General features: G+C 36.4%; 1 protein-coding gene across 1 annotated transcript; it reads left to right on the forward strand.

Annotated features, from left to right (window-relative positions):
• Positions 1-1,108: 1,108 nt before the first annotated feature.
• On the forward strand, positions 1,109-27,067 carry LOC129258814 (synapse-associated protein 1-like). Its single transcript, XM_064098636.1, has 9 exons — positions 1,109-1,629; positions 4,354-4,427; positions 5,275-5,415; positions 7,707-7,846; positions 8,509-8,600; positions 9,771-9,845; positions 10,293-10,487; positions 11,840-11,901; positions 21,783-27,067. The coding sequence occupies exons 1-9, from the start codon at positions 1,242-1,244 to the stop codon at positions 21,870-21,872; spliced, it is 1,257 nt and encodes a 418-aa protein (XP_063954706.1). The 5' UTR covers positions 1,109-1,241; the 3' UTR covers positions 21,873-27,067.
• Positions 27,068-27,421: the final 354 nt, after the last annotated feature.

Raw genomic sequence — 27,421 nt, forward strand, 5'->3', positions numbered from 1 at the left:
TACTGCAATTATGCACCGGCCAATTACCAGCATACGGAACAGCTCACCACATTGTCATTGTTCACAAATAGCATTCATAATCATAGCAAGTCTCTCAGTCTCACTCTCACTGGCTCAGACTCAGTCGCATTTCGAGGTCAATAAATATACCCACCGCTTATCCAAATATCATGCCAACACTGCAACAGCTGAATCCAGTTTCACTCAGCTTCTACGTAATGACATTAATAGTTCGAGTCGGACATCACTTCTTCTTGCTTCGCCACCCGCTGTAATAATAAAGTTGATGAATTCGCCTGCGTGCGCGGTATGCCAGCAGCTTCTGAGCTTCAGCTTGCCGCATGATTTGGTCACAAACTAGGCCTAACTAAGTACGTATAAACATTTCTAGAGCGCTGCGAATTCAAGCAAAGCCTGGCTGGGTATACGAACAACAATGTCAAGATCGAAGCCGAAAATAAATGCCGTTCCCGATTATAATTTATATTTTGAATTTGAACAGCAGTGCCAGTGGGTACATTGTTATCGACCTCAAAATTTGACTGAGAGACTCGACATTTGTGAACAATATTGCTGTCGAGGTATGCTGGTAATCAGCCGGTGCGAAACAGCATTAGCGCCAAAGAACCACCCAAAATCCTATCGTGGTTTGTGCCTTGACATTGTGGCAAGTGAAATTGCCATCGACATGCACACACACATACAGTCTGCGTACCGCATAGTCTTACAGGTTCACATTTTGACATTATTTTTCTTCATTCCACGAAGGGTTTTTCTTTCAAGACATTTATTTTCATAAAGTTATTATTCCCATAAACATTGTTTTCTTTGTTTGTATCATATTATAAACGGATCTTAAAGATTGACACAGATTTAAATAAAATCTTCTAATGAACTCCGTACCATTTTGCTCGGCTAGAGGAAAAGGCCAATTTGATGAATGTCACATATGAATGAACATTGATTTTTTTCCTAATATTTTAAAAAAATCTTTGAAAATTTCAAAGCATTTTAATGTATTAAAAAGCTATTGATCAAATTTTCTATTTTTATTTTTTATTCTAATAAGTATCAACTATAAGAATATGATATATTCTATTTTAAAAATATTATTTGTTTTAACAGTTAGACCGGAAGTGAATCGTAAAAAATGAAAACAACAAAATTCACGACACTTGTCTTTATTTCGTAGCGAATTTTACGGCCCTTTCTGATCATTTTGAGTGTTAAATTAGAAAAATATGGATATGCTGAGTAGCTGGTGGGGCGGAAAGCCAGATAACAAAATATCGGAAAACAAAGTCAGTAATCAAGATGATGGAGGAGGTGAAACTGGACCCAAAGAAAAAGACCGAAACGAGGACGATACTCCAGCTTTGGAAGACACGGCTCCTCGTATTGCAACGCCAGCAGATACGGGGGAACAAGGGCCAGGTTCCGCTAATGAGCCAGAGGAGCACCCGAGTGGCGATGACAACAACGACAAAGAATCGGTCGACACGAAAGCGAATGACGGAACAAAAACTGAAGACAAAGGAACACCTGCACTTGGTGGCTTGACCAAAATGACAAAAGAAGAAGCAGCTGAGGCTGCAGAGGCAGCATTAAATTCTGCATATAGTTTTGGCAGTGAGTTTGACTGAGTCCGAGTGAATGATGTGATGTTTACTTTGATGCAGTGATGATCATAAAATTCATAGACAAAAATGACATCCACATGCAAAAACTTTTTGCATTTGGAATAGCACGGTTTTGGAATAGCAAAAGACTTTTTGAAAAAGTCTTTTGCTATTCCAAAACAGTGAAGGGCCCCTAAATAATCATTGAAAAATAGTACTATTACTTTAGTATACATATTCTCAGATTTAGGCCCTAAACATGAATTTCTTTGAAATTCTGCAAAAATTTCCAGTCACCAGTGCAGTGGCAGTTGACATGCTAGACAGGAATAACCGTCGTTTCTGGGGATTTATTCAACAATTTCTGACATTTTACTATAATCCCCATTCCCAACGCAGTTCAGCGGAACAACCAAAATACAGAGACTGAAGCTTTTGGTCTATTGACATGCCTGACTACCTTACCTTGTTCGTGCAGGCTCCACTTCACTACCACTACACTACGCTCCACCTACCCGAACATCTAGTCGGTGAACTCGTTCGGATACTCCGAGTGGCAAAGGTGGGAAAAAAAGGGTATTTATTGTAAAAACTTTATGAAAAAAATATATTGAGAAGAAATAAAAGCTTAATTTCTTACTCTACACCCTTATTTCACTCCGTGTCCATCCTTCGGTTATCCTCAATATTGATTTTGGGCCAGTATCTAATTCCTCACACGTACTATCATTCACGGCCGATTTCAAAACATCGCATGCGCGAGGGTCGCGGGTCAAACAGCGCTGCAGCATTAATATTCATATTATATTGGATGGCTTAGAATGGAATACCAGAAATATTGCACGAATTCCATGAATCAGTGGAATATTTTCCCAAACTCTTGTAATATTTCTGGTATTCAATTCTGAGGCTGAGACATCCAATATAATATAAATATGCTGCAGCGCTGTTTGACCTGCGACCCTCGCCCATGCGATGTTTTTAAATCGGCCGTGAATAATAGTACGTGTGAGGAATTAGATACTGGCCCAAAATCACCAAGTTTGAGGATAACCGGAGGATGGACACGGAGTGAAATAAGGGTGTAGAGTAAGAAATTAAGCTTTTATTCCTTCTCGATATATTTTTTTCATATAATTTTTACAATAAATATCCTTTTTTTCCCACCTTTGCCACTCGGAGTATCCGAACGAGTTCACCGACTTGATGTTCGGGTAGGTGGAATGTAGTGTAGCGGAAGTGGAGTGGAGCATGCACGACCATCACTTGAGGTAATGCATGACATGGTTAAATGATCCATGACCATGTTTAACTTAAAGGTCAAGTCCATCCCAGAAAAAAGTTGATTTGAATAAATGGAGAAAAATCAAACTATCATAATGCTGAAGATCAAAATTAGTTATATGCACAACTTAAGTGACATGAAAACGAGAGTCGATGATGTCACTATTTCTTTTGTTTTGTTTTTTATTGTCTGAATTATACAATTTTTCATTTTTTGCAGATTTGGCAACAAGGGCCAACTTGACTGACCCATATAGTATTGAAATAATGTTAATTCCACATATGTTCACTGAGGAATTAATCTTTGCTTAATTGTCACAATGAGGTGAAAATTAGAATATTCAGTATTTTATATAATAAAATACAAAAGAAATAGTGAGTGGATGATGTCATCAGTCTCCTCATTTGCATACCGACAAGGATGTGCATATAATTGTTTTGTGAAATTAAGCGAAACTTTAAAATATAGCTTTCTTATTTTACATCCGATTTTGATGAAATTTTCAGTGCTATGCTCGTTGGATTTTTCTCTTTTTATTCAAATGAACTTTTTGTTAGGGTGGACTTGTCCTTTAAGAATGCCAAAACTCATAAATTGAGAGAAATAGATTCTAGATCTCGAGAAATATTAATATCAGTAAAGTTAGACAAGAATGAAACGCAGCCAGTCATTTTCAGATTGAAAAAAGTGGTGCCCCATGTCTGCTCACCCATGCCTGAGTTTTAAGTCACATGACCAAGGTCAAAGGTCATTTAGGGTCAACAAACTTTGGCCATGTTGGAGGTATTTGTTGATTTCCATCATAACTTTGAAAGTTTATGGATCTTGTTCATGAAACTTGGACATAAGAGTAATCAAGTATCACTGAAGATCCTTTGTGAGTTTCAGGTCACATGACCAAGGTCAAAGGTCATTTAGGGTCAATGAACTTAGATTATTTTGGGGATATTTGTTGAATTGCCATCTTACCTTTGAACGTTTATAGATCTAGTTAATGAAACTTAGATATAAGAGCAATGAAGTATCAGCAAACATCCTGTTCAAGGTTCAGGTCACATGACCAAGGTTAAAGGTCAATTAGGGTCATATTGTAGGTATTTGCTGAATTGCCATCATGCATGAAAGTTTATAGATCTAGTTCATGAAACTTAGACATTAGAGTAATCTAGTATCATTGAACATCCTGCTCGAGATTCAGGTCATATGACTAATGTCAAAGGTCATCTAGGGTCAATCAATATAGTATTTTATTATCATATGAATTGTATTTTTGTTAAACAACTTTTAATAGTTTGTTTTCAAAGTCAGCACTGTTGCTCTATTGAATGGCGTATTGCAGGCGAGACTGCCAGAGGCGCTCCACATGTTATGCTTATTTAGCTTATATTCTTTTGCCTTTGTAAGTCAGTGTAAAGTGTTTATTTTGTCACTTCCCTTGTTTTTATACAGGCTTTTTATTCAAGAAGGTTTCTGATACTGCATCTAAGACAGCTAACATGATCCAGAAGACAGTTGAAGAACAGGTACCTATGCTAACTCAAACTTTAAGATTAATGAAATGGGCCTATATGATAACGTGGAACTAAACATTTTTTTTTGTGTGTGTGTTTTTAAATCAGGGGCCAGCTCTCCACCAGTTCGGCTTCTTGTTGGTCCCTGAATTTTGATTTTTATTTCATTTTCAGTTTACTGGAGTCTGCTTAATATGCATATTTTCATTATTTTGTTGACTGAGAAAAATAAAAAATGAGAAGGGAATAACATTAAGCTTGAATACTTGAAAGAATGATTAACTGCAAACCTAACCTTGTCAGGTTTCTCTTATACATACAGTGTATTATTTGGTTTCCCCTTTCTTGGCAGCGTCAAGGTACTCTCTAAATGCTTTTGTTAGGAATCAATAGGGAACCTGAAGTTAGTATGCTGCCACTCTCTGAAGTTGAATTCTTGATTCTTCACATCTAGGGGTGATATCCTTGCCCAAATAATACTCTAGAGAAAACTTTTACTGGAAAGTACCTCAGGTGATGGTTCGTGTAGGCTCCACTACACTTCACTACTGCTACACCCACCCGAACGTATAGCGATAGTGAAGTGTAGTAGAGCCTACACGAACCATCACCTGAGGTAACTGGAAAGGAATTTGCATGTGTATTTGGAAAGAAATTCCCCATCTAAATTTCCATTTTATACCATTATTTATTTTCGTGCAATGTTTCAGAAAGTTGGCACCAAGTGTACAAAATAAACAATATTTGATAATTTTCAAAAGGAAACAGGAACCCAAAAGAGGTCCATGATAGTTGACAAAAGTGAACGGATTTTGATCACATTTTTTATTTCAATTTGAATTTTGTCATGTTTCAACAGACGATAGTAGGAGAGTTTACAAGGGAACAGCAGAAGTTTGTAAAGGAGAAGCATTCTAAGAGATCGGAGGCAGCTGTACCTCCATGGGTTGGGTACAATGAAGAAGAGCAGATGAAAGAACAGATCCTTGCTTTATCACAGGTATGTACATGTAGGAACCTATGTTAAAGGGGTTGGAAATGTAGGTCAGTCAGCACAAGTAACGCCACCGGGATCTGCAAGCGCAATACGTTATCTCGAATTTGGTTCGGGGCTTTGTTTCACAAAAGTTTTTATTATAGTAACTTTGCCATTCAATGGTAACTTCCCTGAAAGTCTTGATTCTGATTGGCTGATGAGCATCGTTACCATGGTTGTTACCATTGGATTGCGAAGTTACTATAATAAAAACTTCTGTGTAATGGGGCCCAGATGAGGGATGAACTACAAGGACTAGATTGTAAAGATTTGTTGTTCTCACTTATTAAAAAAAGGATTCCAGGCCATTATTTCAAAAGTATGGTATACAAATATACCAGGCTGTGAGTAGGTATAGCAGGTATTTGTCCGAGGTTGGACTGGCATTAGTATTTTTCCTGAGGGACGAAGACCCCGAGGGAAAAGTAGTTATTTTTTCAATAAGTTAGAACAATGTCAGATCTTGATAATCTAGTTCTTGTATACGTTCATCTTTTTCTAATCTGTAATTATCTGTTCATTTTTTTTTACCTGAACCAAAATATAGATAACGCGCTGCACTGACTAACTTACTTTTCCTGAAGCTACACGTGCAGCGGATTTGTGCCTGCGCCGAGAGATTGCGCGATGAATAACGACGTCAATGATGGAATAGTGCCTATTCCATCATTGACGTCACGGAATAGTAATTTTTCTTCGGTGGCGTTTTCATTTTCAACATCATCCCAAAATAGTGAGAATATGTTTGGTTGCATGATGCTATTAAAACCAATCAGCATACATGATTTAATTTACGTAGGATATAAAGATAATTATTCATCCTCGGTTGTACTGTCAATATTACAAATAGTAATTGCCAGTCCAACCTCGAAAAAAAAATTCCTGCTAACTTCCTCAAAGCCTGGTATATATATTATTTTGATCGTAAATTGTGAATTCACCAGTAGGTGTATAGTTCAAAGTTAACTATAAATATTAAAAATCTGTGTGCACTCGAGGGGCTTATATGGTAATATGTGTTAAGTTTTATTAACTATTTTTCTATAAAAAGCCACCAATACCACACTTGATCATCTAGAAGGCTAATATGGACTAGCAGTCAAACAAGAATATCATCTCAGTGAATTTCCTGGCCTCAACTATATATATATAATATATATATATGCGTAAATAAATCAAGCATTAACGCTAGACGTAGCTTCCAAGTATCTCTTTTATTGCGAGCTTTCGGCCAGTGGGGCCTTCATCAGGCCTATAATGCATTGAAACAAACAAAATAGAACAAAACCATACAAATAAAATAACAAAGTAAATAATGTGTAACAAAGGGTACAGAACAGAAGGATTACACTAAGATAACAAAATATAACACGTTGTGCAAAGGGCCCTCTTCCTTTATAATATATATATATATATATATATAACTAAGTACAATGCATTACCACTTTGCCTCATTAATATATACATATATATATATATATATATATATATATATATATATTTGAGGCCAGGAAATTCAAAGAAAAATTTGATATCAAACAAATGAGTTGTCATGCCCCATCATCACATTGCTTTGTCATTAGGAGCTGAAAAATATTTGTGTCATTTTTTTCCCCCTAAAATCTTCATATTTTAGACAAATCTAAAATAAAAAGTTGACAAAAACATTTCATATTTGTGCTAGTTTCTTCTAAACACAAACATTCCAGATTACACTTTTTTGTTCAGTGGTGACATATCATGATAAGAAACGTAATATTAATCATAGATTTGACACTTATATTTTTGTATGAATAATGAAACGATGTTTGAAAATATAACAAACAACAGAATACATTTGGCACAAATATTTTTTTCTTCAAAGAAAATTCCACCTGAAATATACTTTAATCTCAATGGCATTCCAATCATGTGAAGGAGCAAGATACGCTTTTTCATTTGATACTAAATTCATCATGGTAATATGTATATTTCTGAAAATATAGTATTATTTTACAATGTTTTGCTAGCGAACAAATTTCACTGAATTCCATGGGTGTATGTAAACTTTTAGCCTCAACTGTATATTTCATGTATATTCTCATAATGTTTCTAACTTTCAATAATTGACATAGATGTAATTCAATCTTGCTTCATATACATGTAAGAGAGCACTTCTGTTCTCTAATTGTTTTAAAATGGCATTCGATATATATATTTTTTCTTTTTCTTCTTTCTTGCTCTTCTCATATTGTTTCCTTGTCTGTATTTTCTAGGACAAGAGGAATTTCATGAGGAATCCTCCGGCTGGCGTCCAGTTCCATTTTGACTACAATACCATCCATCCTATCGCCATGGCAACCCTACAAGAGGATCCTAATCTCCAAAAGATGAGATTTGCTCTGGTTCCAAAGAAGTAAGTTTGTCATATCTGTTCAACTGTATAGACAGTAGGTATTTATTATTGATTTACATCACTAATAGCTCCAAGCCGAAGAGACGCACTGGGAAAGGATGGGCCTATCCTTTGGTACATTGGCTTAAAAGAGGTGTGACTGGATTCATTTTTTTTTTTTGGGGGGGGGGGGCTTTCATGTATTCATACATATAGTATGAGAAGTGGAATAAAGTATAGAAAGTGTAATAAGTGAATTGAAATATAGATAAAGTATGAAAATGATTGAAAAGAAACGTGATGAAATAGGTATTTAAAAGAAGTGAAAAATTATAACAAAGTAAAAAGTATGAATAGTGACATTAGGTATTAAATACAAAAAGTATGTAATTGAACTAAGCTTGAATCTTCATATATAGATTTACTTTAAAAAAATTTAGAGGCTTTAAGCTCGTGTAATGGTTGGGTATGTCAACATGTCTGCATGAATGGTAATGTGGCATACTCAAATGGTGAGTACTCACTAGATTTTAAAGACAGAATATTTTGGGGGTATCAAATTATTGTTTCATGACACTTTGTCTATTCTTGGTCAAAAAGTGCTGTTATCAAATCAAAATATATCATAATGGTCATTTATCTCCTTTAAAAGCCAATGGTCCTTTGAATTACTTTATTTGCAGGATAACGGAAGAGAACTTCTGGAGGAATTACTTCTACCGTGTTTCGCTTATCAAGCAGTCTTCACAGCTAACATCATTAGCATCAAAATCAGGTGAGTTGGAGAAACTCATATTTTGGTCCTTGCTCTTATTATAAAATGCATTAATGGGAAGTCCATAGCAGTCTCATCAAGGAATATCAGTTTGGTCAAAGTCTTTGTTCACAATCAAAGGATTTTCTCTAATATACCCATGTAAATTCCACTATATTTGCTGATACAGGTTTAGAGAAAATGGCACCAAAATTGTGAAACAACCTTCACCTTGATATCAGACCAATTATAGAATTTTACAGGTTTTATTGATTATAGATGTCTGTATGTGAACTGCAGGATATGTAATTTTTGTCTCAAGATTTGGTGAATAAAGAAGGCATTTTTGTAAGTAGTGTATTTATTTTTTAAAGATGACAAAAATAATCAGAATCAGTAAAGTAGAAAGAAGTACTGATTTTGATGTATGGGGATTACCGCAGCAAGTAAAAAATATTGAGTTAGTTTATATTATTGTTTTTAACTATGATAACATTGTCTGAACTATGTGTAGGTTAGTATACAAATATACCAGGCTTTGAGTAAGTATAGCGGGAGTTATTCATCCGATGTTGGACTGGCATTACAATTTTTCCCTGAGGCCCCAAGGGAAAAATAATGATTTTGCCAGTACAAATGAGGATTAATATTTCCCTCTATACTTTCAAAATAAAAGCCTGGTATATTTTTTTTGGTATCATATTTTAAGAAGTTAGAGCAATAGATCTTGATAATCTAATTCTTGTACTCGTATCCTTTTTAAAATCTGAACCAAGATAACGCGCTGACTGACCTACTTTTCCTGAAGCCACGCGCTCAGCGCGCGGAACGCGTATTAGTGCTTGCGCCGTCATGATCTGTGACGTCAATGATGGAATAGTGCACTATTCCATCATAGACGTCACGGAATAGCAATTTTTCTTCAGTGGGCGTTTCATTTTCAACATCATCACAAAATAGAATATGTTTGGTCACATGATGCTATTTAAACCAATCAGCATACATGATTTAATTTATGTAGGATATAATATTATTTTTGGGGGGCTAACCTCGAATAGCATGTTGTTATTATAGCTCCAATTACCATTTTGTTTTTGTATGTGATGTCATGTTTCATCTACAAACATACTGTACTTGACTGAGATTTGGTGATAAATTTAATTTTATTTTAATTCAATGTTTCTTTTTAAGGCGATGAAAGGAGAAAAAGTAACGGGACTGGTTCTGCTTCACATTCATCAGATGAAGGTTCATCGCTAAAAGGTGGTAAGTCATAACTTTTATTTACATCACATGCAGAACGGAATAAAGATGTGTTCTAGCTTTGGAAAATCTAGTATGAATATGTGTATAATACGAAATTCTGGCATTTGTAAATTTGAATTTTATGTGTTTTTTTAGGAATAAACATTGAAGATGTAACTTCTGAAGGTTTCCATGGCGAAGAAGAGTGCAGTGTGTTTCATGGAACACCATAATCTTTTGTAGGCATACATGTATGTTGGTCCTGAAAAGGACCACTTAAACTCAACGTTTTGACAAGTGTGTGATAATGGAGACTGGAGTGCCAACTGGCAAAAGAAATCATTCAGTCAGTTTTCATTTCTAGGGAAGCACACGTAATAAGTCGAAGTAAACCTCTAGAAACAGTGCTGTATTAATTCATCTGATGATATTATAATTATTATCATATTATGTATTTTCATCTTTCAGACAAGACTCCTCCTATTGATGTGAAGGGCGCCCCCAGTGCTCCTGCCAAACCCACCAAGTCCGAAGAAGATCAGCTGGATATGGAAACGCCCGACAGTCCGCCAGGGTCAGAGTTCATCAGCGATGCTTTCAACTCTGAATTGGATGAAGATGATCTGATGAAGGGCATGGAACAGCTTGGAATGGACAAAAAAGGTCTGTACATTGTACCCTTCCCTCTACCCCCACCCCCCAAAAAAAAAAAAAAAGCGAGAGAAAACAAAAAGAAAATTTGATTTTGATTAGGCTTGAGTCATCTTTATCATCTCACTGTTTATTTTGAAAAACGTTTATCTGCTTTTTGTAAACGGATGGTTGTGGTTAACTGAGGGGGGGTGGCTTCTCCCAAAGTTGCTTAAATCGCACATCGCCACATCCCCAAAATGCCCATCTGTTTTCCATATCATTGAGAGTATTTTTATTTAGTTGGAAACTACCAGAAAAATGAGGAATACATGTATTTCATTCTCTTTGTCTTGATTCAAGAAGATTGATTGATTTATGGAAATTTCAGTTGATCGTTGACTTCTAACATTGTATATGGGTCTTGATTGAGACAAGGTCTCATTATGGCAATGTCAACCAAAATTTGTATCAACTATCTTCATACTTACAAAAATATGTGTTGATAATACACAAATAAATTCCAGTTGTGGGAATGATCTCAAAATGACTTTTTACAGAATTTAATATAATGATCACCAAAGTGTCTGTTTGTATGAATAAAAAATATGTGCCAAAGGATTCTGGAAGAAATTGTGTAATTGCTGAGAAATAAGCAAAATAAGCGCGGATTCGGTCACTTCCGTCGGGTCTTTATTCCAGCAATAATAATACACTGTCCCACGTGTGCCTATCTGCGTTGGCGATCTTCAGTGTGATCGTTTTTTAGCTAGATATTGTGATTTCACAAAGTTCAGTTTATGTAACTGTACCAGATCTAGATCCACGATGATATATCAGTACTTTACCTTGGTTTTACAGACTTTCTCACGAAATCAGTGTTTTACTGCAACTACGTTCATTTAGCTTTAAACTTTAACTTTTGAAGGTTTCTGTGGCGAAGGAGAATAGTGTAGTAGGTTTCACGGTACACCATGCATCTTTCATGGCAATTGATGGTCCTGAAAAGGACCAGCCAGACTCTAGTTTGGGTGGTCCTTTTCAGGACCAACAATTGCCCACGAAAGAGACATGTAATAATAATACCGATAATAACCTAGTCTGATATAGCGTTTTTCATGAAATCTATATCAAAGCGCTTAACAATGTAGAACATTTGAAATATACAAACAAAAGTGAATTAGAAATTATATAACAAAAAATTAAAAATATTGGAGCAAATGTAATTGGGCTGTGTTGAATATGAACATGGTGTATCGTGAAACCTAACTACACAACACTTTACATATAAGAATTTGAACTATTTTCAAACAATATCAATTATTTTGCTAGTTACATTGATTTGTCATGTAACTTTCTCTATTTTTAATTCATTCTAACCTCAGGTGAAGAGGGAGGAGAAGAAGAAGTTCCGGAATGGGAAAAAGAACTTCAGCAAGAGCTTCAGGTAAATTGATGTTAAAATTATGAACACTGAGGGATATCGTTAACACTTTACTGCCCTCCTTTGACAAAATGAAGAAAGTAACATTAAAAATTTCCTATAAAAGAATAAAATGTATCTGTCATTTATGTAGACACCAATACATGAGCATGATTGTTGACTAATCATATTTTATTAAAAACAGTGCTTTTGTATGAACTTTGTCTTAGAAGAAGAAATAAATTTGTGTAATGTAAACACATAAAAAAACTCATTTGGGGGTGAAATGTTACATCCATTTGTCAAAGAGGGCAGTATTGCACAAGATGATCTACATGTAAGCGATGTTGTTGGACTACTGATTAGAGTAGTCTGGCTGGAAACCAGGCGCAGATTCAGGACCCTTTTTTTTGGTGGGGGGCCTTGTCAAATATTTGGAACAAAACGTGCCCCCTCAGAAAAATCTTGGAGTCACGCCTGGAAACAGTAGAAATTGTTGCACAAGGTTAGTGGTGTAGTTCAAAGCAGTCACAGTAACAGACATAGATAATAATTTAGGTGACATAAGCCTTTTGGCAGAGCCTCAGTTTGTTTCCAGTGGCTGAAACAAAACTAGCTGGGAATAAAGAGAGAAAATGAGAGACTGTGTGATCAAGAAACTTCAGTGATCAGGCCTTTTGTTTCCTGTTTAAGATGCATTAAATGAATTATTAATGAGTATGCAAAAAAAACCAGCTTTGACCAATCCACACTGTCGATGCTAATATGCATAGTGTGAGTAACTATGTGGATGGGTGTGGGTGTTATACATACATATATAATCTTGCTCTATGTGCCAGTGATACAAGCATAATGGTGATTTCAATTTCGGTGTTGGAAGCACAATTTTGATTGTGTTTCATGGCTCCAAAACCTATTCTAAGTTTACACAAATCATAATATTGACAGCTCAACACCTAGTGAGTGACTTTTCAGCACCATCTTTAATTCTTAATTTTATGTTTGGTGTTATACTCATGTAAAAATTGACCTGACACCAACACCATAAGGTCAACTTTAAATTGAAATCACCCTATTTATTTCTCAGTGAGTTCAGAGGTCTGTAATGCACACAGTATTGCTTACCAATTTGGACAACCCACTATATGAAAATTTATAGATTGGTGTCAAATGTCAAATTCTATACTGTGCCAGTTCCTTTGTGCGAGCTGTATGTGCTTGCATTTGGCACACATAAATCCATATTACACTACTATTGCACTGGTAGTGTTGGTTTTAAGGGTTCAACTAGCTGGTGCTTGTAATCTTCCCTCCACCATATTTTCACAAAAGACAAAGTGAAATTGTAGGGGTACTGTACAGTGGCAAAAAAAATAGAGAGGAGAACAAGTTCATTCCAGTTGAAGTCTATTTTACTTATCAGATCTCTTTAAAAAGATTGATGTATCAGTGGTCTGTCAAATGTCAAAAATAAATCTTCATAAATGTCTTTTTCTGAAGCCTGGGCGAGCCACAAATCCGGAAACCAACTAGAAGGTGCACATCCTTACTGAACGAAAAACAAAAATAATCTGACAAGGCTCTGTGAGGAGCACTCACTCGCCTTCAATACGCCTGTTTATTCTCACATAGCTACAAGTCCCTAAACACTTTCCAATCACAAAGGCCATTACAGCCATAACCAATTTAGTTGGTCCAATCCTAAGATTGCCTAACCTAAAATTACCAATCACATAGACAGTTACATTATAATCAATCTGAGAACAACTCTACTAGTGTGCGTCCAATCAGAGCTCCTATTGTACAAAGCAAGAGGAGCTGCGCACTCTAGAAAAGACAACACCCCCTTTAAGCCTTAGCCAATGAGCGAAATTTAGATCCAAGGAAAAGAGGCGGAGATTAGGCCCTCAAAAGAATGTCGGAAGCCCCCGGGGATACTTAATTACAAATGCATACTTTTTTAACATTCAGGTGTACATTTCCATAAGCACAAAAGGTGTTTACACATTCTCAACATTTTAGAGGAAACCCAGTAGCATATAACACTGGATTTGCTATCCAGCGACAGCTATTCTATTGTTTTGTATACAAAGATTTAACATAAACTGGCATACATGTAGCACCCTCTTGAGATCAATTCGGCTCAGCGTGGCAAAATGCTTACCGCTACAGAATTCATATTTACCGGTAATTACTGCACTTCATTTTCTTCTACCAATAGATACACAAATTCATGAATGGTGATCATAATTGAATTAGTGTGAAACTATGAATCATCATGCTCACAATTTGCTGTGAAAGGGCTATTGCATGATAGCATACATATGTACTCTACTATGTTAAGTATGTCGGGTAAACTAGCCAGTATGTCAGTATGTCAGTATGGCATATCACATAAATTTGCTGATACTTATATGCAGGGGGTCCAGGATTTTCAAAAAGGGGGGGCACATTTTTCCGAGGAAAATTTGACAAGCAAAAAAAAGTTCTTAACCAATGATATTTCGCCCTCGGAAAACAAAAAAGAATAAATAAATAAAGAGGCCCGTGCCCCCCCCCCCCCTTGATCCGCCAGTGAAGAAGAACTATAATTTACATAAGAAATCCAATCCAGCATATGAAAAGCTCTGTGGCTTGGGTATTTCAAGTGGTCTCCTCTCAGTCGCTCAGCATCTTATATACCGGTAAATATCACATCAGATGCAAAGCCTTGACTAATGGCCTAGAGTCACATCTATTTTCAACTCTCATTGCAGTACATGTACAAATTGCCACCAAAATGATCAAAACCTTATCATTTGAGGTGACCACTTTCAGATTTGCCCCAAATCTACCACAAACATTTGACATTTTCTATTTCAATATTTCAGTGTCCCATGATTTAACACACCTAAAAAATTGTCAAAAATACTACAATTATCTGATCCCTTTGTTATTTACCTACTTGTTAAAATGGAAAGTAACCTCTTAATAAGTGATTAACTACACTAATGCCCAGTTGACACCTGCACGCATTGTGGTCCCCGCATTCCCGCGCATTGATGCATGCCACTGCACGACTGGCATGACTTGGCTATATCAGTTCCCATTGTCCCAACACGTTCACAACATGTTTGCGCATAGTTTGTGCAGTGTTCACGCACTGTCCCGACGTGCTTTCAGCAAATATTCTCGACACCCTATTCTTTGACGTATCCAGCGAAAATTTAAATATTCCAAAGTTCTGGTGTTGACACCCTCTACGTTCGTTGATTAGGACGACTTACACTGAACACGTGGTCTGCACTCACAATTTTGCGCATATTATTCGCAAACTATGCGTGAATTATGCTTAGCCTATGCGCAAAGTATGCGCAACCCTGTCGTGAACTGCGTGCCACTACCCCGGGGATGTGCCTACTATTTTTTGCGATTTCGATGCCACGCAGTGGTACGCAGTGGCACGACTAGGTTGCCCATAGTTCACAAACTGTTCACGCCACGCACCTATCCGCAAGCTGGCACGCATAGTGTGCGCATTGGCCCGCATGAGTGTGTGCCCATGCGCAAAGTATGCGGACACCACAATGTGTGCAAGTGTCCACCGAGCTTAATAGCTCCAAGCCAATGAGACGCATGTGGAAGGGATGGGCCTTTCCTTTGGTACAGTACATTGGTAAGAGGTGTGGCTGGATTTATCTTTTTAGGGGCGGGGCTTGTCTTTCATATCATCAAATTTCCTTAAATATGTGGTCAGTTGTATTTGAGAATCCAAATCTATGATGGAATTTGTTATTAGTTTGACCTACCTGTAGTAATCACTTTTCCTGTTGGTCTGTTATAAAAATGTCAAATTTTTTGTTCAACTTGCTCTCATTTCTTTATTTTTGCATCAATTTTGATCACACTTCGTTCAAATGATCCTTGGGTAATAAGTGTTGTTGAGGATGATGGGGTCAAAAGGTCAACTGTTTGTTCAGCTTGCTCACATTTTTGAAATTTATTTCTGCATCAATTGTATTTACACTTGGTAGAAATATTCCATGAGTAATACCACATGTGTTCACGAGGATGGTTAGGTCAAAGGTCATCTAGGGGTCAAAAGATCATAGTGCATATTTTATTGATCACGAAATCAGGCGAGACTTGTGGTTCGCGAATCACTTTGTTTTGTAATCATAATTTTTTTTTGCTCATTTGATTTCAGAAATATTGCACCTTATTCAAAGCACATCCCGCAAAAGTTTTACCTCATTACACCACTGAAATATTTTCAATTGAGATGTGAATGGTAGAAATAAATATTCCTGTACACTGTGAAAAAAATGGCTCTGTTTGTAATAGGATCTAGAAATATTAATATCATGTGAAGGCGTACACCTGTTCCAACTTTATTCATGGTTAACTAACCAAAGTTCATCTACATGATAAGGAATATATCCAGGCCCTAATATACAAAGCACATGATCAAACAAGGACCTTTTTTTGCAGGGAAACACATATATGCAGGTAGCACTCATCTGTCCAGTGAAAATATACATGTATATGGTACATTAAACAAATATTTAAAAAATATTCTTTTTTTTTTTTGCATTCTCAGTCAGAGGTTGGATTTCATATTGTAGAGTCGCTGTACTTTGACATAAACAAAGCCAAGGACACTATGGAGCTTGGTAGAAAAGTACTGCTCAAATTACAGCATTTTTTTTTAAAAGTGAATCGCAAATTACATATCGGTAGCTATGATATTGAAATAATGAATCATGTAAGGGAATATTTATTTATTTGAGACAGGAAGACTTATATGTACTTACTTCTTTATTATTCAGTAATGCCACTTTATACAACATGTAGAAAATGTTAATCATAGATTTATAATCTGCACAGCATTGATCTCTTTCAAGAATTAATCTTTTTTCTTGCATGATGCTGGTATAATGTATGAACTTCTTAATTCTTTTGAAATCTTGTAAGCAGATTGATTGATAACTTTATTTATTGAGATGAGCAAAACTTAACAAGTTGAGTCCCACTTGTGAATCTGAATGATGAAGGAAAGTGTCTCAAAGTGATTGTGAAAGAGTGTTTATAAAGGCCACCGCCCACACCTTGCGACCCGACTGGTCTGCAACTGAGTGAGGGGAGATGAATTGCAAGGTAGTCATAAGCCTCGACACCGCACACCTCGCGATCCGACTGCCCTGCTGTCTGCGACTCACGCATGGCTCTTTGCTTTTTGCCATAGCAACTGAGAAAACGACGTGTATGGGCGTTGCGTATAATGTATGCGTCGCAACTCTGCTGTCTGATTGGCTGGATGTTGGACTGAGCTTGCGATCCAGTTGTAAGGATTCAACATGTCTAATCCTTACGATTTTCCTTGCGATTTGTCTCTGACCTGCCTGCAACTCTCAAGCTGACAAGAGCTGTGACGTCACATTATCCCTCATTCCGTCGCAGACCAGTTGGGTCGTAAGGTGTGCGGTGGCCTTTATGCATCTAAGAATTGGTGTTTGCTGTAAAGCAATTCAATCAGCAAGATGACAACAGGTTTACTCAATTCTTCTGAAGCTCACATGCATGCACACAGATAAACATGTCTAGGACTATGACTGCCCAACAGTTTCAGACATTGTTTAAATTTTGAATGTGAGGGTAATGAATAGCAGTCTTTTGCAGGGGATTATTTTTTCCATAACATTTGTCTGGGCAAATGATTTAATAGCTCACAATGATTAGTTTGATCTATCCTGCAACCTCCATTTATCTTTAGTAAAGGAAATCTGCCCTGGTAGAAAGGTAAATGGTGTAAAATTGAAAATGAGATAAAAGTTTTTGAAATAAACAACAAGCACAGCTTATAAGCAAATAAGTATTCATCGCTTGCTACTTGAGCAAGTGCTTGAGTTAATTCACTCATATTTTTGTGGGGGAGGGGAGGCGGCTAGGACTGTCATTTGTGACCAATTGAATAGGGGTAACATGGAACAAGTGATATCAGTGAAAATGATTAAATGCAAACATGGAAAAATTCCCTTGTATACAGCCATTTCTCAAGGATTTCATAAATGTATTATATTTCAGGGCACAAACAAGTCTACACAAACTAGCTCTCCATTGGGCAGTAGTCCAGTCGCTTATTTCTATTCCCCTTTACAATGTTGCTCACGGCCAAAGCTGAGCTAAAGGTGAATTAGCAAGCATGAATGTAAAGAATGATAAGGATGAGCAATTGAGCATACATGTAGGTGCTTTCAGGATGCAGATTGAAGAGAAGATTAACTTTTTAGTTACTTTGCTTTCATTCATGGTTTGTGCTATTTTTGAAGTATTGAATATACTTAGATGCCCTATTAATTGGCCGATTTGCCTTATATATGTTTGTGCTTTTAATTTTTTTTTCCTGTTTGTGCTGTATTACATAAACAGGCAATATAGAAAAGTTGTCTTGACTTAAAGATATTGAAATGTAAGGCCTGGAATATTATTCTTCAAGAAACGGTACTGGGGAATTGTTCCCTTTTCAAGGCACACAGCACTTGGCAAAACAAAAAGAGCCCAATATATTTTTTTTAGGAGGAAAAATCATTACTTTGAGGATAGGTTTGAATAGTATTATGTTAATAGCTTGTTATTTCAGAAGTTTGTCATTTTTAAGGTTTGAATATTCCAAAAGTTTGCGATCCAAATGTTCATTAGTCTCACTCTGAAAGTATGTTAATCTGAAAATTTTGTTACTCTGTATAATTAAATTGAAGTGATGTTCAGTATTCCAAAGGTTGGTTAATCTGAAAATTCCAATCCATTCCAAAGGACATTTAATATAGCGCCTTTTCCTTTCGGTTACAAAGCACTGCGCACATACTACTCCATGTTTGGGCCACTTAAACAATACCGTAATTAAAAAGGTTGATGAAATGCTCCCTAAATTTGCAAACTTTCCTTGGTTATGAGTTTTCTTTTATTCTTCTCGGTCATCTTTTCTTCTTTATGAAGATAAGAGAGCAGTTTACCTATTACAAAAATTGTTGTTACGAAGGTTCAATAGTCCAAAAATGACGTAAGGTTAATAATGGTTCATTAGTCTTTTTTTCATATATTTTGTTTCTTTTTTATTGATTAACCCCTTAGGATTATTATTATTTTCTTTTTGGATTAATGAATTTTCAGAATAAGAAATATTCTGAATAATGCCACAAATGTTCGGATTAATGAACACTTAATCATCTTGGTATTAAAATGCAATTTGTCTGTTTTGGAATAACCAACCTTTGGAATAACAAACATTAGGTGGTTTCAAACCGCCTCGATCACAAGAATCCCCGTTAAATTACGAGAACATTTTTAGGCTAAAAAATACCCATTAATTATTCCTGCATTCAGACTGCCCCGAAACATACACTTCGGGATAAATTCCTGAAGTTAGGAGCATGCGCAGTATGGTCTAATAAGCAGGCAAGGCGCGAAATTCAAAACTACTAGCCCAGCAGCCACCCACGGCGCCGCACCCAACGACACGCTGGGCTAAAAGTTTCCGTAATTTGCTTTCACATCGGAAAAATCCCTGCGACCTTGGAAAAATCCCTGCGAAAGTTCTCGTAATTTCACCAAGTACCTACTATTTAGCGGGTATTTTCTTTCGGGGAAATTGCGCGTAGTTTGCTTTCACATTACCAAAATACCTGGTTAGTGGTATTTTCTGATCGGGGTAAATTTCCCGTTCAGAGAATACCTGGAACTGACGAACTTCGAGGCGGTCTGAAACCACCTATTGTCTGTATGTAGAGTGCATGGAATCAACCGTACTTGAAGAACTTGTCATGTTATGATTAATAAGTGGTGGAATAAGTGGAATCTTGAAATGCACTTGTCTTTTTGGCATGTTTCTCATGTTGCTCCAGTGAGACAAAAACCCCTCTTCTGAAAAGAAAAGAGGTAAACTGCTTTCTCATCTTCATCATCACGAAGAAGAGAAGAAGAAAAAGGGGAATGAAATCACAACCGAGGATCATCAATCAACATTTGTCGTTTGACAAGTTGTCGCATCCGACAAGTTTTGTTGATTTTGATTGGCTGAGAAGCATTGTTACTGTGGTAACTGTCGGATAACACAGATTTTGTTGGATAAAACGTCCTTCAAGTCCTTTCATGAAACTCTCCCCCGTTGACTTTTGACTTATTATTAAATTATATTGGAGTTTCACCCCTCTCTTTCTCATTCTCTCTTTTTCTTTACCCCTCTCAGTACTCCACCATGCAGACACTTAATTCAATGTCTTAAACAGAAGCTTATCAAAAGCTTGTTTCAATTTCATTGAGTATTTGGACTCTGGCCAGTTTGGATGAAACAACAGGAAAACAATTTTATCTGGCGTTTCCTCTTCTGAAATGGGGAGAGTGGATCTACATGTAGTTTCCTTCAAAAGAATTCCATTTATCCATCAATACTTAGCTCTGAGATGTCCAGTGTTACAATACACAAACATAGTGCATGGAGAAATAGTTCCATGCTTTATACCACTAATATTAAATATATGTAGCAGCAAATCCTTATTATTTCCTTAATGCTTACAAAACTTGTGACCCCTAACTACTGTATAATAAGGCAGTAAACCCTCAAAACAAAACTCAAAATTAAAATGATTTATATTCACCACATTGGCTGAACCCATTTGGTCTTCTATCAATTTAGGCTCATTGCTGTTTGATCTACACTACATGTACACTTGGTCTAATACTCATTTAGTCTAATGTCCAGTTGGTCTAATTTCACTTTGTCTACTTGTAATTTTTTGTCCTGCAGTCACATTTCCCCTATGGCAGCTGTGCGGCGAGTTGAAAAAAGCTAATTTATTCAAACCACCTATATGTAGCTCATACAAAAAACGTTAAAGCGACTATTTTCCAATTGCCGTACAGCTGCCGTACGGGAAATGTGACTGCGCCATTGCTTTGTCAAAATAAAAAGTTCATCTTACCATTATATAGACAAAGTGGTGTTTGACCAAGTAGATATGAGATGGAATGTGCATAGCCAAATTGGAAATTAGACAAAATGGTAAATTGGCTGCATGGCAATTAGACAAAATGGATAGAGGAAGAACTGGATTTGATGAGGTACATGTATGATTACACCACGTGGGATGATGCCAAAAGAAAAGGGGACTGATTAGGAATTTAGTAACTTCTGAAGGTTTCCATGGTGAAGAAGAAAAAGTGTAGTAGGTTTCACGGTCGTGGTACACCATGTATCTTTCTTGGGCAAATGTTGGTTCTGAAAAGGACAACCCAAACTCGACCTTTCGACAAGTGTGTTCTTGTCATCTTCAGGAGAATGAGCAAAGTTTGTAAAAGCAGGCTGTATGTACTCTGTCAAGGTGTCGTATTTACGGTACCTTGCAGGGTACATGTCTTTGATTGGCTGGATAAGTCACCTGACATCCACATGTGGACGTGAGTGACAGCATACAAAATTAGGAATTTACCCTGAAAACCTTTTTAAAGAATGGATTATAAGTGGATGGCTCTTAATTTGAACAATGCAATAAACCATCTCGAAGTGATAATGAAAGGCGTCCTGTTATCCACCAGGAATTGGAGTTTGCTGATAACCATTGGAATCAGTAAAGTGATAAGAGATTTGATTCATTTTGTCAAAAGGTCACATGTGCTGCACACAGATAATATGTTCATGTATGTGACTACACCAATATTGCCGTTTGAAGAGTTTCAGCCATCGTTTGACTGTGAGGACATTGGACTGCAATTTCGTTTTAAATTATGTTCTTCTTAAATATCATGAGAAGAATTTGATGGTTCACAGTGATTATTTCTATCCTTACCGTAACTTAAGTCTATAGATCTTTGAGAGTCCTTTTGTGATCTTTTATGACCTTTGAACTGTCTCCTTTTGTCTTCCGTCGCAGGATTATGAGGTCGTCGGGGAGGAGCAGAACGAGGAATGGGAGAGAGAGATCAATCAGATGCTGGAGGATGAAGTGGACAAACAATCGTAATAATGGCTGGACACGCCCATGGACCCGCCCATCGACACGCCCAGTGACACGCCAAGTGACACACCCAGGGACACGCCAAGGAGGACCAAATAGTGTCTTGACCGAACTCAAGAATCTCTTAAAACCCACAGGTTGTATTTATGGGCATTGTTGTACAAGTAGGAACTCTTAGGGAAGAAGAGAATCTAGTAGTCGGGGGATTAAAGACTAAATCGTCTACCAGTTCGATCCTCTATTCAGCATCTTGGTATCGGAGGATTCACTGTTCCATGAGCTTTACTAGGTAAATCGGTGGTCAGCAGAAACCACCAGATATCCTGTTAACCAGTGGTTATGGTCCTGATTTTGATGATCATGTTGATTGTCTTTATGATGATGATGAGGAGGATTATGATTATTATGATGACATAGTGATGATGATGGTCCTGATTTTGATGATCATGTTGATTATCTTCATATATGATGATGATGAGGGTTATGATTATTATGATGACATAGTGATGATGATGGTGCTGATCTTGATGATGGTGATGATGATGATGATGGTGATGATGATGATGACAATGACGATGATGATTGATTGTGATGAGATACGTGCAAAATGTCTCGGGTTTTACTTGGCCGTCTGCATCCTAGGCTCTTTCTCATCCCCTCAAAGATTCTTTCTCATTCCTCGATCAAACCCCATAAAACGCTGAGCCTGGTGACATACCAAGTCATGGTTTAATGTTTTCTCCTGCATTATTGATCTTGAACATTTATAATCTTGGTGACGAGGATGATGATGATGATGGTGGTGATGGTGATGTGATGATGATGATGATGCTGATGATGATGCTGATGATGATGATGATGATGATGATGATGATGTGATGATGATGATGATGATGATGATGAATATTATGATGAACTGATTATCTTGGTAGATATAATCTCCAATACTTTGACGATGATGATGTGCTATGTGCTCATGCAACCACAGTGAAAAACATTGGGCAAGGATAACAGTACACTGGAATTGGAATCTTAACAAAATGTGTTTGCATGATCAAGTTGATGTTGTATCACAGATTCGTGGACCAACTAGTACCATGTTTTATTTCATACCAACTACCCTGTTATATACCAAAATTATTACATAATATCGGATGGCCGTGAGTGGGATACGTAATTTCAACGTAAATAATAGTGGCTACTTATTTAGTGCACAGGTCCACCTTTCGGTGCTCATGGCGCTTTAAGATATATATAAATGAACATGAAATGAAATAGAAAAAGAAAAAAAATTAAATTCTCCTGAAGACAACACTATTGAATTGTTAATGGGAAAGGAACAAATATGTGTCAGTTGGGAATTTCAGATCATGTAGACATGATTTAAGATTATTGAAAAAAAAATTGAAACGAATATTCAATTGTATTTGCTAAGGAATGGCAAATCCGCTGCCCAAAATACTGCTAGACTATTAGATCAATGATCCTACCATTCAGATGGGTTTTTCTACGGTATGTTATCCAACTAAAGCCAACTAGGCTACAATAAGGTACATTTATATAACAGAACATATATATACAGAATTCTATCATTTGAGAGAGGTATGTGGGTGGTACTAAACCCAATGAAAGTAAAGGTAAAGCTGACATCCGTGATCACGTCCATGACATAACAATTAAGATATCGTTGAACTTGTTTAGGGGGTCAATTCAGGGAATACTTGTTAAGGGTACCTTTTTATTTCCAATACTTGTTAAGGGTAGGGTTTCACACACCAATACTGTTAAGGGGTGCATTTTCAAAACATTGAAACCCCATGGTTACGTATGGTATCCACTCGTCAATGGAAATGCCCCTCCTCCCCCGGGATTTACGGCAGCGTCATGCAGGTATGTCAGGCAAACCAGCTTGCGGCTGGTGCCCTATTTTACACGAAAACCCAGTCATAACCCAGGCACAGATGTGCAAGTGTAGATACAAGAAGGTGAAGGTATTTAAATTAATCCCATTTTTATGTAACTTTCTCTTCTTTTCAGCTTACATGTATATTGTTCAGGGCCTACCGGGTATTATGTATTTACATGTTCTCAAGAAAGTATTATATTTCATTATAATTTTTTGTATTATAGAACGTTTAGAAATCAATTTTGTATGAACCCAACAATGAAATGATGGTACTTATTATTAGTCTCTCTGATCATGAAATAAGTTTATTTTCATTTGGTCCAATGCCAATTCATCCAATTGCCTACTCGTCTACTATCATTTGGTCTACCATTAGTTTGTCCAATATCCACATGGTCTAATTGCCATTTCGTCCACTCACCATTTTGTCTAATAACCAGTTGGTCCAATAGCCATTTAGTCCATATACAATTTAGTCTGATAAGACTATTGGGCTAAATGAATGAAAATAAAATGAATATTAGACCAACTGGTTATGAGACAAAATGGTCATAGACGAACTGGTGATTAGACGATGTGATGATTGGACCAAATTGTTATTTGACCTAATGGTTGTTAGACGAAATGTTGATGGACGGAATGGCAATAGACTAAATGAAGGTAGACCATATGGTGAGTGGACGAGTTGGCAGTGGACAAATTGGCAATTTACCATGAAATATACTGAACAGAAGCTTTATTTCAAAACCATGCCTTACAGGGGAAGTGAACTGCATGTTGCCTCTTATTGACTGTCTTATAAATGGCTAATCTTCAAATATAACTATTGTGATAACTATTAGTAATACAAAGGATAAATTAGCCTATAATTTTATCGTAATAGCTAAACTAAAATGTTTTTTAGAAGAAAGGTACCTGTTTTGCTTCTTGGTAACATAATTATAATGATATGCATGTATTGAGCAGTGAATTAATGTGTTGCCATTAAAATGGGCCTGAATCACAAGACTATATTGTGCAGAATGTTGCATTATGGGTAATAAACCTGGCCAGATATGAGTGGTTGAAGACTTGAGGTGGGGCTATTAAATTAAGGTTAGTAACTGGTTTGTTTGCCCTTTAAACCTACATGTATGGTTTAGCTATCGATTGGTAGACAAATATGGCAAAACTGCATCCTTGTACTTTTTGTTTATTCCATTTGGCCATCAAATATATTGTTGTAGACATGAGTGACAATAATCTTGTACAAAGCATTTTTTTCTTTCAAGTTGTGAAAAGGACCAAAATTATCAAATGCATGTCTTAAGACTATCCCTTTCCCTATTCTTGTCTGAATTTGTTCAACTGGTATCTTGTTTAGAAAGTAAAAAAAAATAATTAGGCATTTATAATTGCGTATTTAGCACTTAACATTTACTTTATCAGAAGTCTCTAAGCACTCTACAGTAATGTAGCATAATTATTACCTTGGCTTTAGCAGAGCAGCTTTAACGCACGCTGCGTTTCAAGGAATAAATTCCTACCAGGTACCCATTCACCTCACCTGGGTTGAGTGCAGCACAATGTGGATAAATTTCTTGCTGAAGGAAAACACATCATTGTTTGGAAACAAACCCACGTCCCTCAGATTGAAAGATGATAGTAATAACCACTAGACCATGACGCCATCATTTAGTCAAGGTCGATCTAGACCGGTGAATGGAAGTTATTTTATGGTATTTTAACTTCATGATATGAGTGAGTAATATGAATGATCCTTGTGCATAGAGAAAAACCAATATTGCATTGATAATTGATCGGTTTATTAATAATGCACCAATAAGGAATGATTGTTTTGCTTTTATATTGGACTGTTTGTTGACTATATTTTAGATGTGGCCTTGGTTAATGGTTATTGCCATTTCACAAGGTTCAGTTTGATTATTTTAGCCGTAGTAAGCACATGAGGGTATTGTTGGGTTGGGTTTATTGAAATATGAAACATGTGTAGATGTATAACATACGGTTTATATTTATTGGATTTTGGTTTGGGTTATGGAATGTCGATAAATGAATAATTCTGTGACTGTCTATTCCCCCTTTTTTAATTCAAGGGAGGGCTGGAATTATATCAGTGGTTTATTATCTTTTTTTTCTTTGAAAACTATATCAAAACCAGAACAAGTATGTACAATACATACCTGTATATGTTATATATATCAGTGGTAAGATACAAAAAGTATAATAATTTTTGTGCATTATCAATGCTTTACGGCTCAGTATTTTGTGTTAAAAGTATTTGATCCTCAAAACTAGGCCTTGTTGAGTTTCGCACAAGCCTAAATTCTGTGACATCATTGTATGAACAAACTTGTAGTCGTATTCCTATGTGTATATTTTGATTGTATTTTTGTTTTCCAGATTACTAATTTGGAATTAAAAAGAAATTACATAGAAAGGTATAATCAGAGGTATCTCCTGCTTTAATTGGTGAAATTGGTGGGGATTTTTTTACCTGATTGCTGAGAAAGCATGAATGCTTGTAAGCGAGCAACCAGAGGACCGACAGCTTAAGGTCCTCTCCAAAGGACCTGGTAGGGAGGATTAATGCCTTACCAAAGGTTACTAGCGCACCAAGTGGGAATCGAACCCGGGTCACCGGAATACGAATCCCCCGCTCTAACGACTGAGCCATCGCGCCTCCTACAGGTCTTGATCATATATTTGCTCAAGCAAATACCAACTTATATGCTGTATGTATGAATGAAACTTGCAAAATATGTGTTGTAGCTTATTACCTTTCTTTTAATGGAAATTTAATTTTCACTCAAAAATAATATGACTTACCCCCCCCCCCCCCACCCCGCCATTCTCTGGGGGAAAAATCATTGATTGATGTTGCTTTAATATTGATATTACCATTCAAATACATAACTATGTCTGATTCTGACCTATAAAGCCAGGATTAGTTCTCAGATATATTTTGCTTTCTTTCATCATTGTCAATACATTACATACATGTACATGCATTGCACACCATGTATGTTGTTAATTTTGATTTTTAATTATATTTCTTTTGATTGATTTCCTTGTTTGTATATTATTAGTGTTACATATTTTATGCTGAAACATAATAATAAACCTTGTACAGTATACCGATCCATCTGTGGATGAGGGGAATTCTTTTTCCTTGTAAAATATATTAATTGTCAATATATACTTCTATATTTAATTCATAATGATAAGCATTGCTGTAAAGTATCAGAGAAAACATTGCAATATGGGTTGTAATAATAAATGCATCAATATATCATTTCATGTCCATGTTAAAGACTTATTTTGAGATTTATGTCATGTATGTGATGGTGATAATAGACTTTCATATTTAACGTGGAGTAGTGTGCTAGTGGTCGTATAAGCTCAAATTGCGACAGTGAATACTTTTGCTCATCTTGCGTGTCAATTATTCTGAAACGAATATCTTGAATGAGTTGAAAATTTTAATCCCCAATCCTTATAGCATTCTGTAATTTGCCAATTTACAGAATGCTGCAAGGATTAGGGATTTTAATTAATGAATGAACAAAAATTGAGAAAGATATCTGATTAAAAGGTGTTAGGGGAAAGCGTGAATAGAAGAAAAAAGTGATGGATAGAGATAAAATAA

The sequence above is a fragment of the Lytechinus pictus genome, chromosome 4 (genome assembly GCF_037042905.1).
Source record: "Lytechinus pictus isolate F3 Inbred chromosome 4, Lp3.0, whole genome shotgun sequence".
Classification (NCBI taxonomy): Eukaryota; Metazoa; Echinodermata; class Echinoidea; order Temnopleuroida; family Toxopneustidae; genus Lytechinus; species Lytechinus pictus.

Bases quoted from the DNA above. Each gene is read 5' to 3' on its own strand.
- LOC129258814 (XM_064098636.1), top strand. From the start codon at position 1,242: ATGGATATGCTGAGTAGCTGGTGGGGCGGAAAGCCAGATAACAAAATA. The intron at 9,846-10,292 runs GTAAGTCATAAC...TTCATCTTTCAG, and splicing joins AGGTTCATCGCTAAAAGGTG to ACAAGACTCCTCCTATTGAT. The intron at 10,488-11,839 runs GTCTGTACATTG...TTCTAACCTCAG, and splicing joins GCTTGGAATGGACAAAAAAG to GTGAAGAGGGAGGAGAAGAA.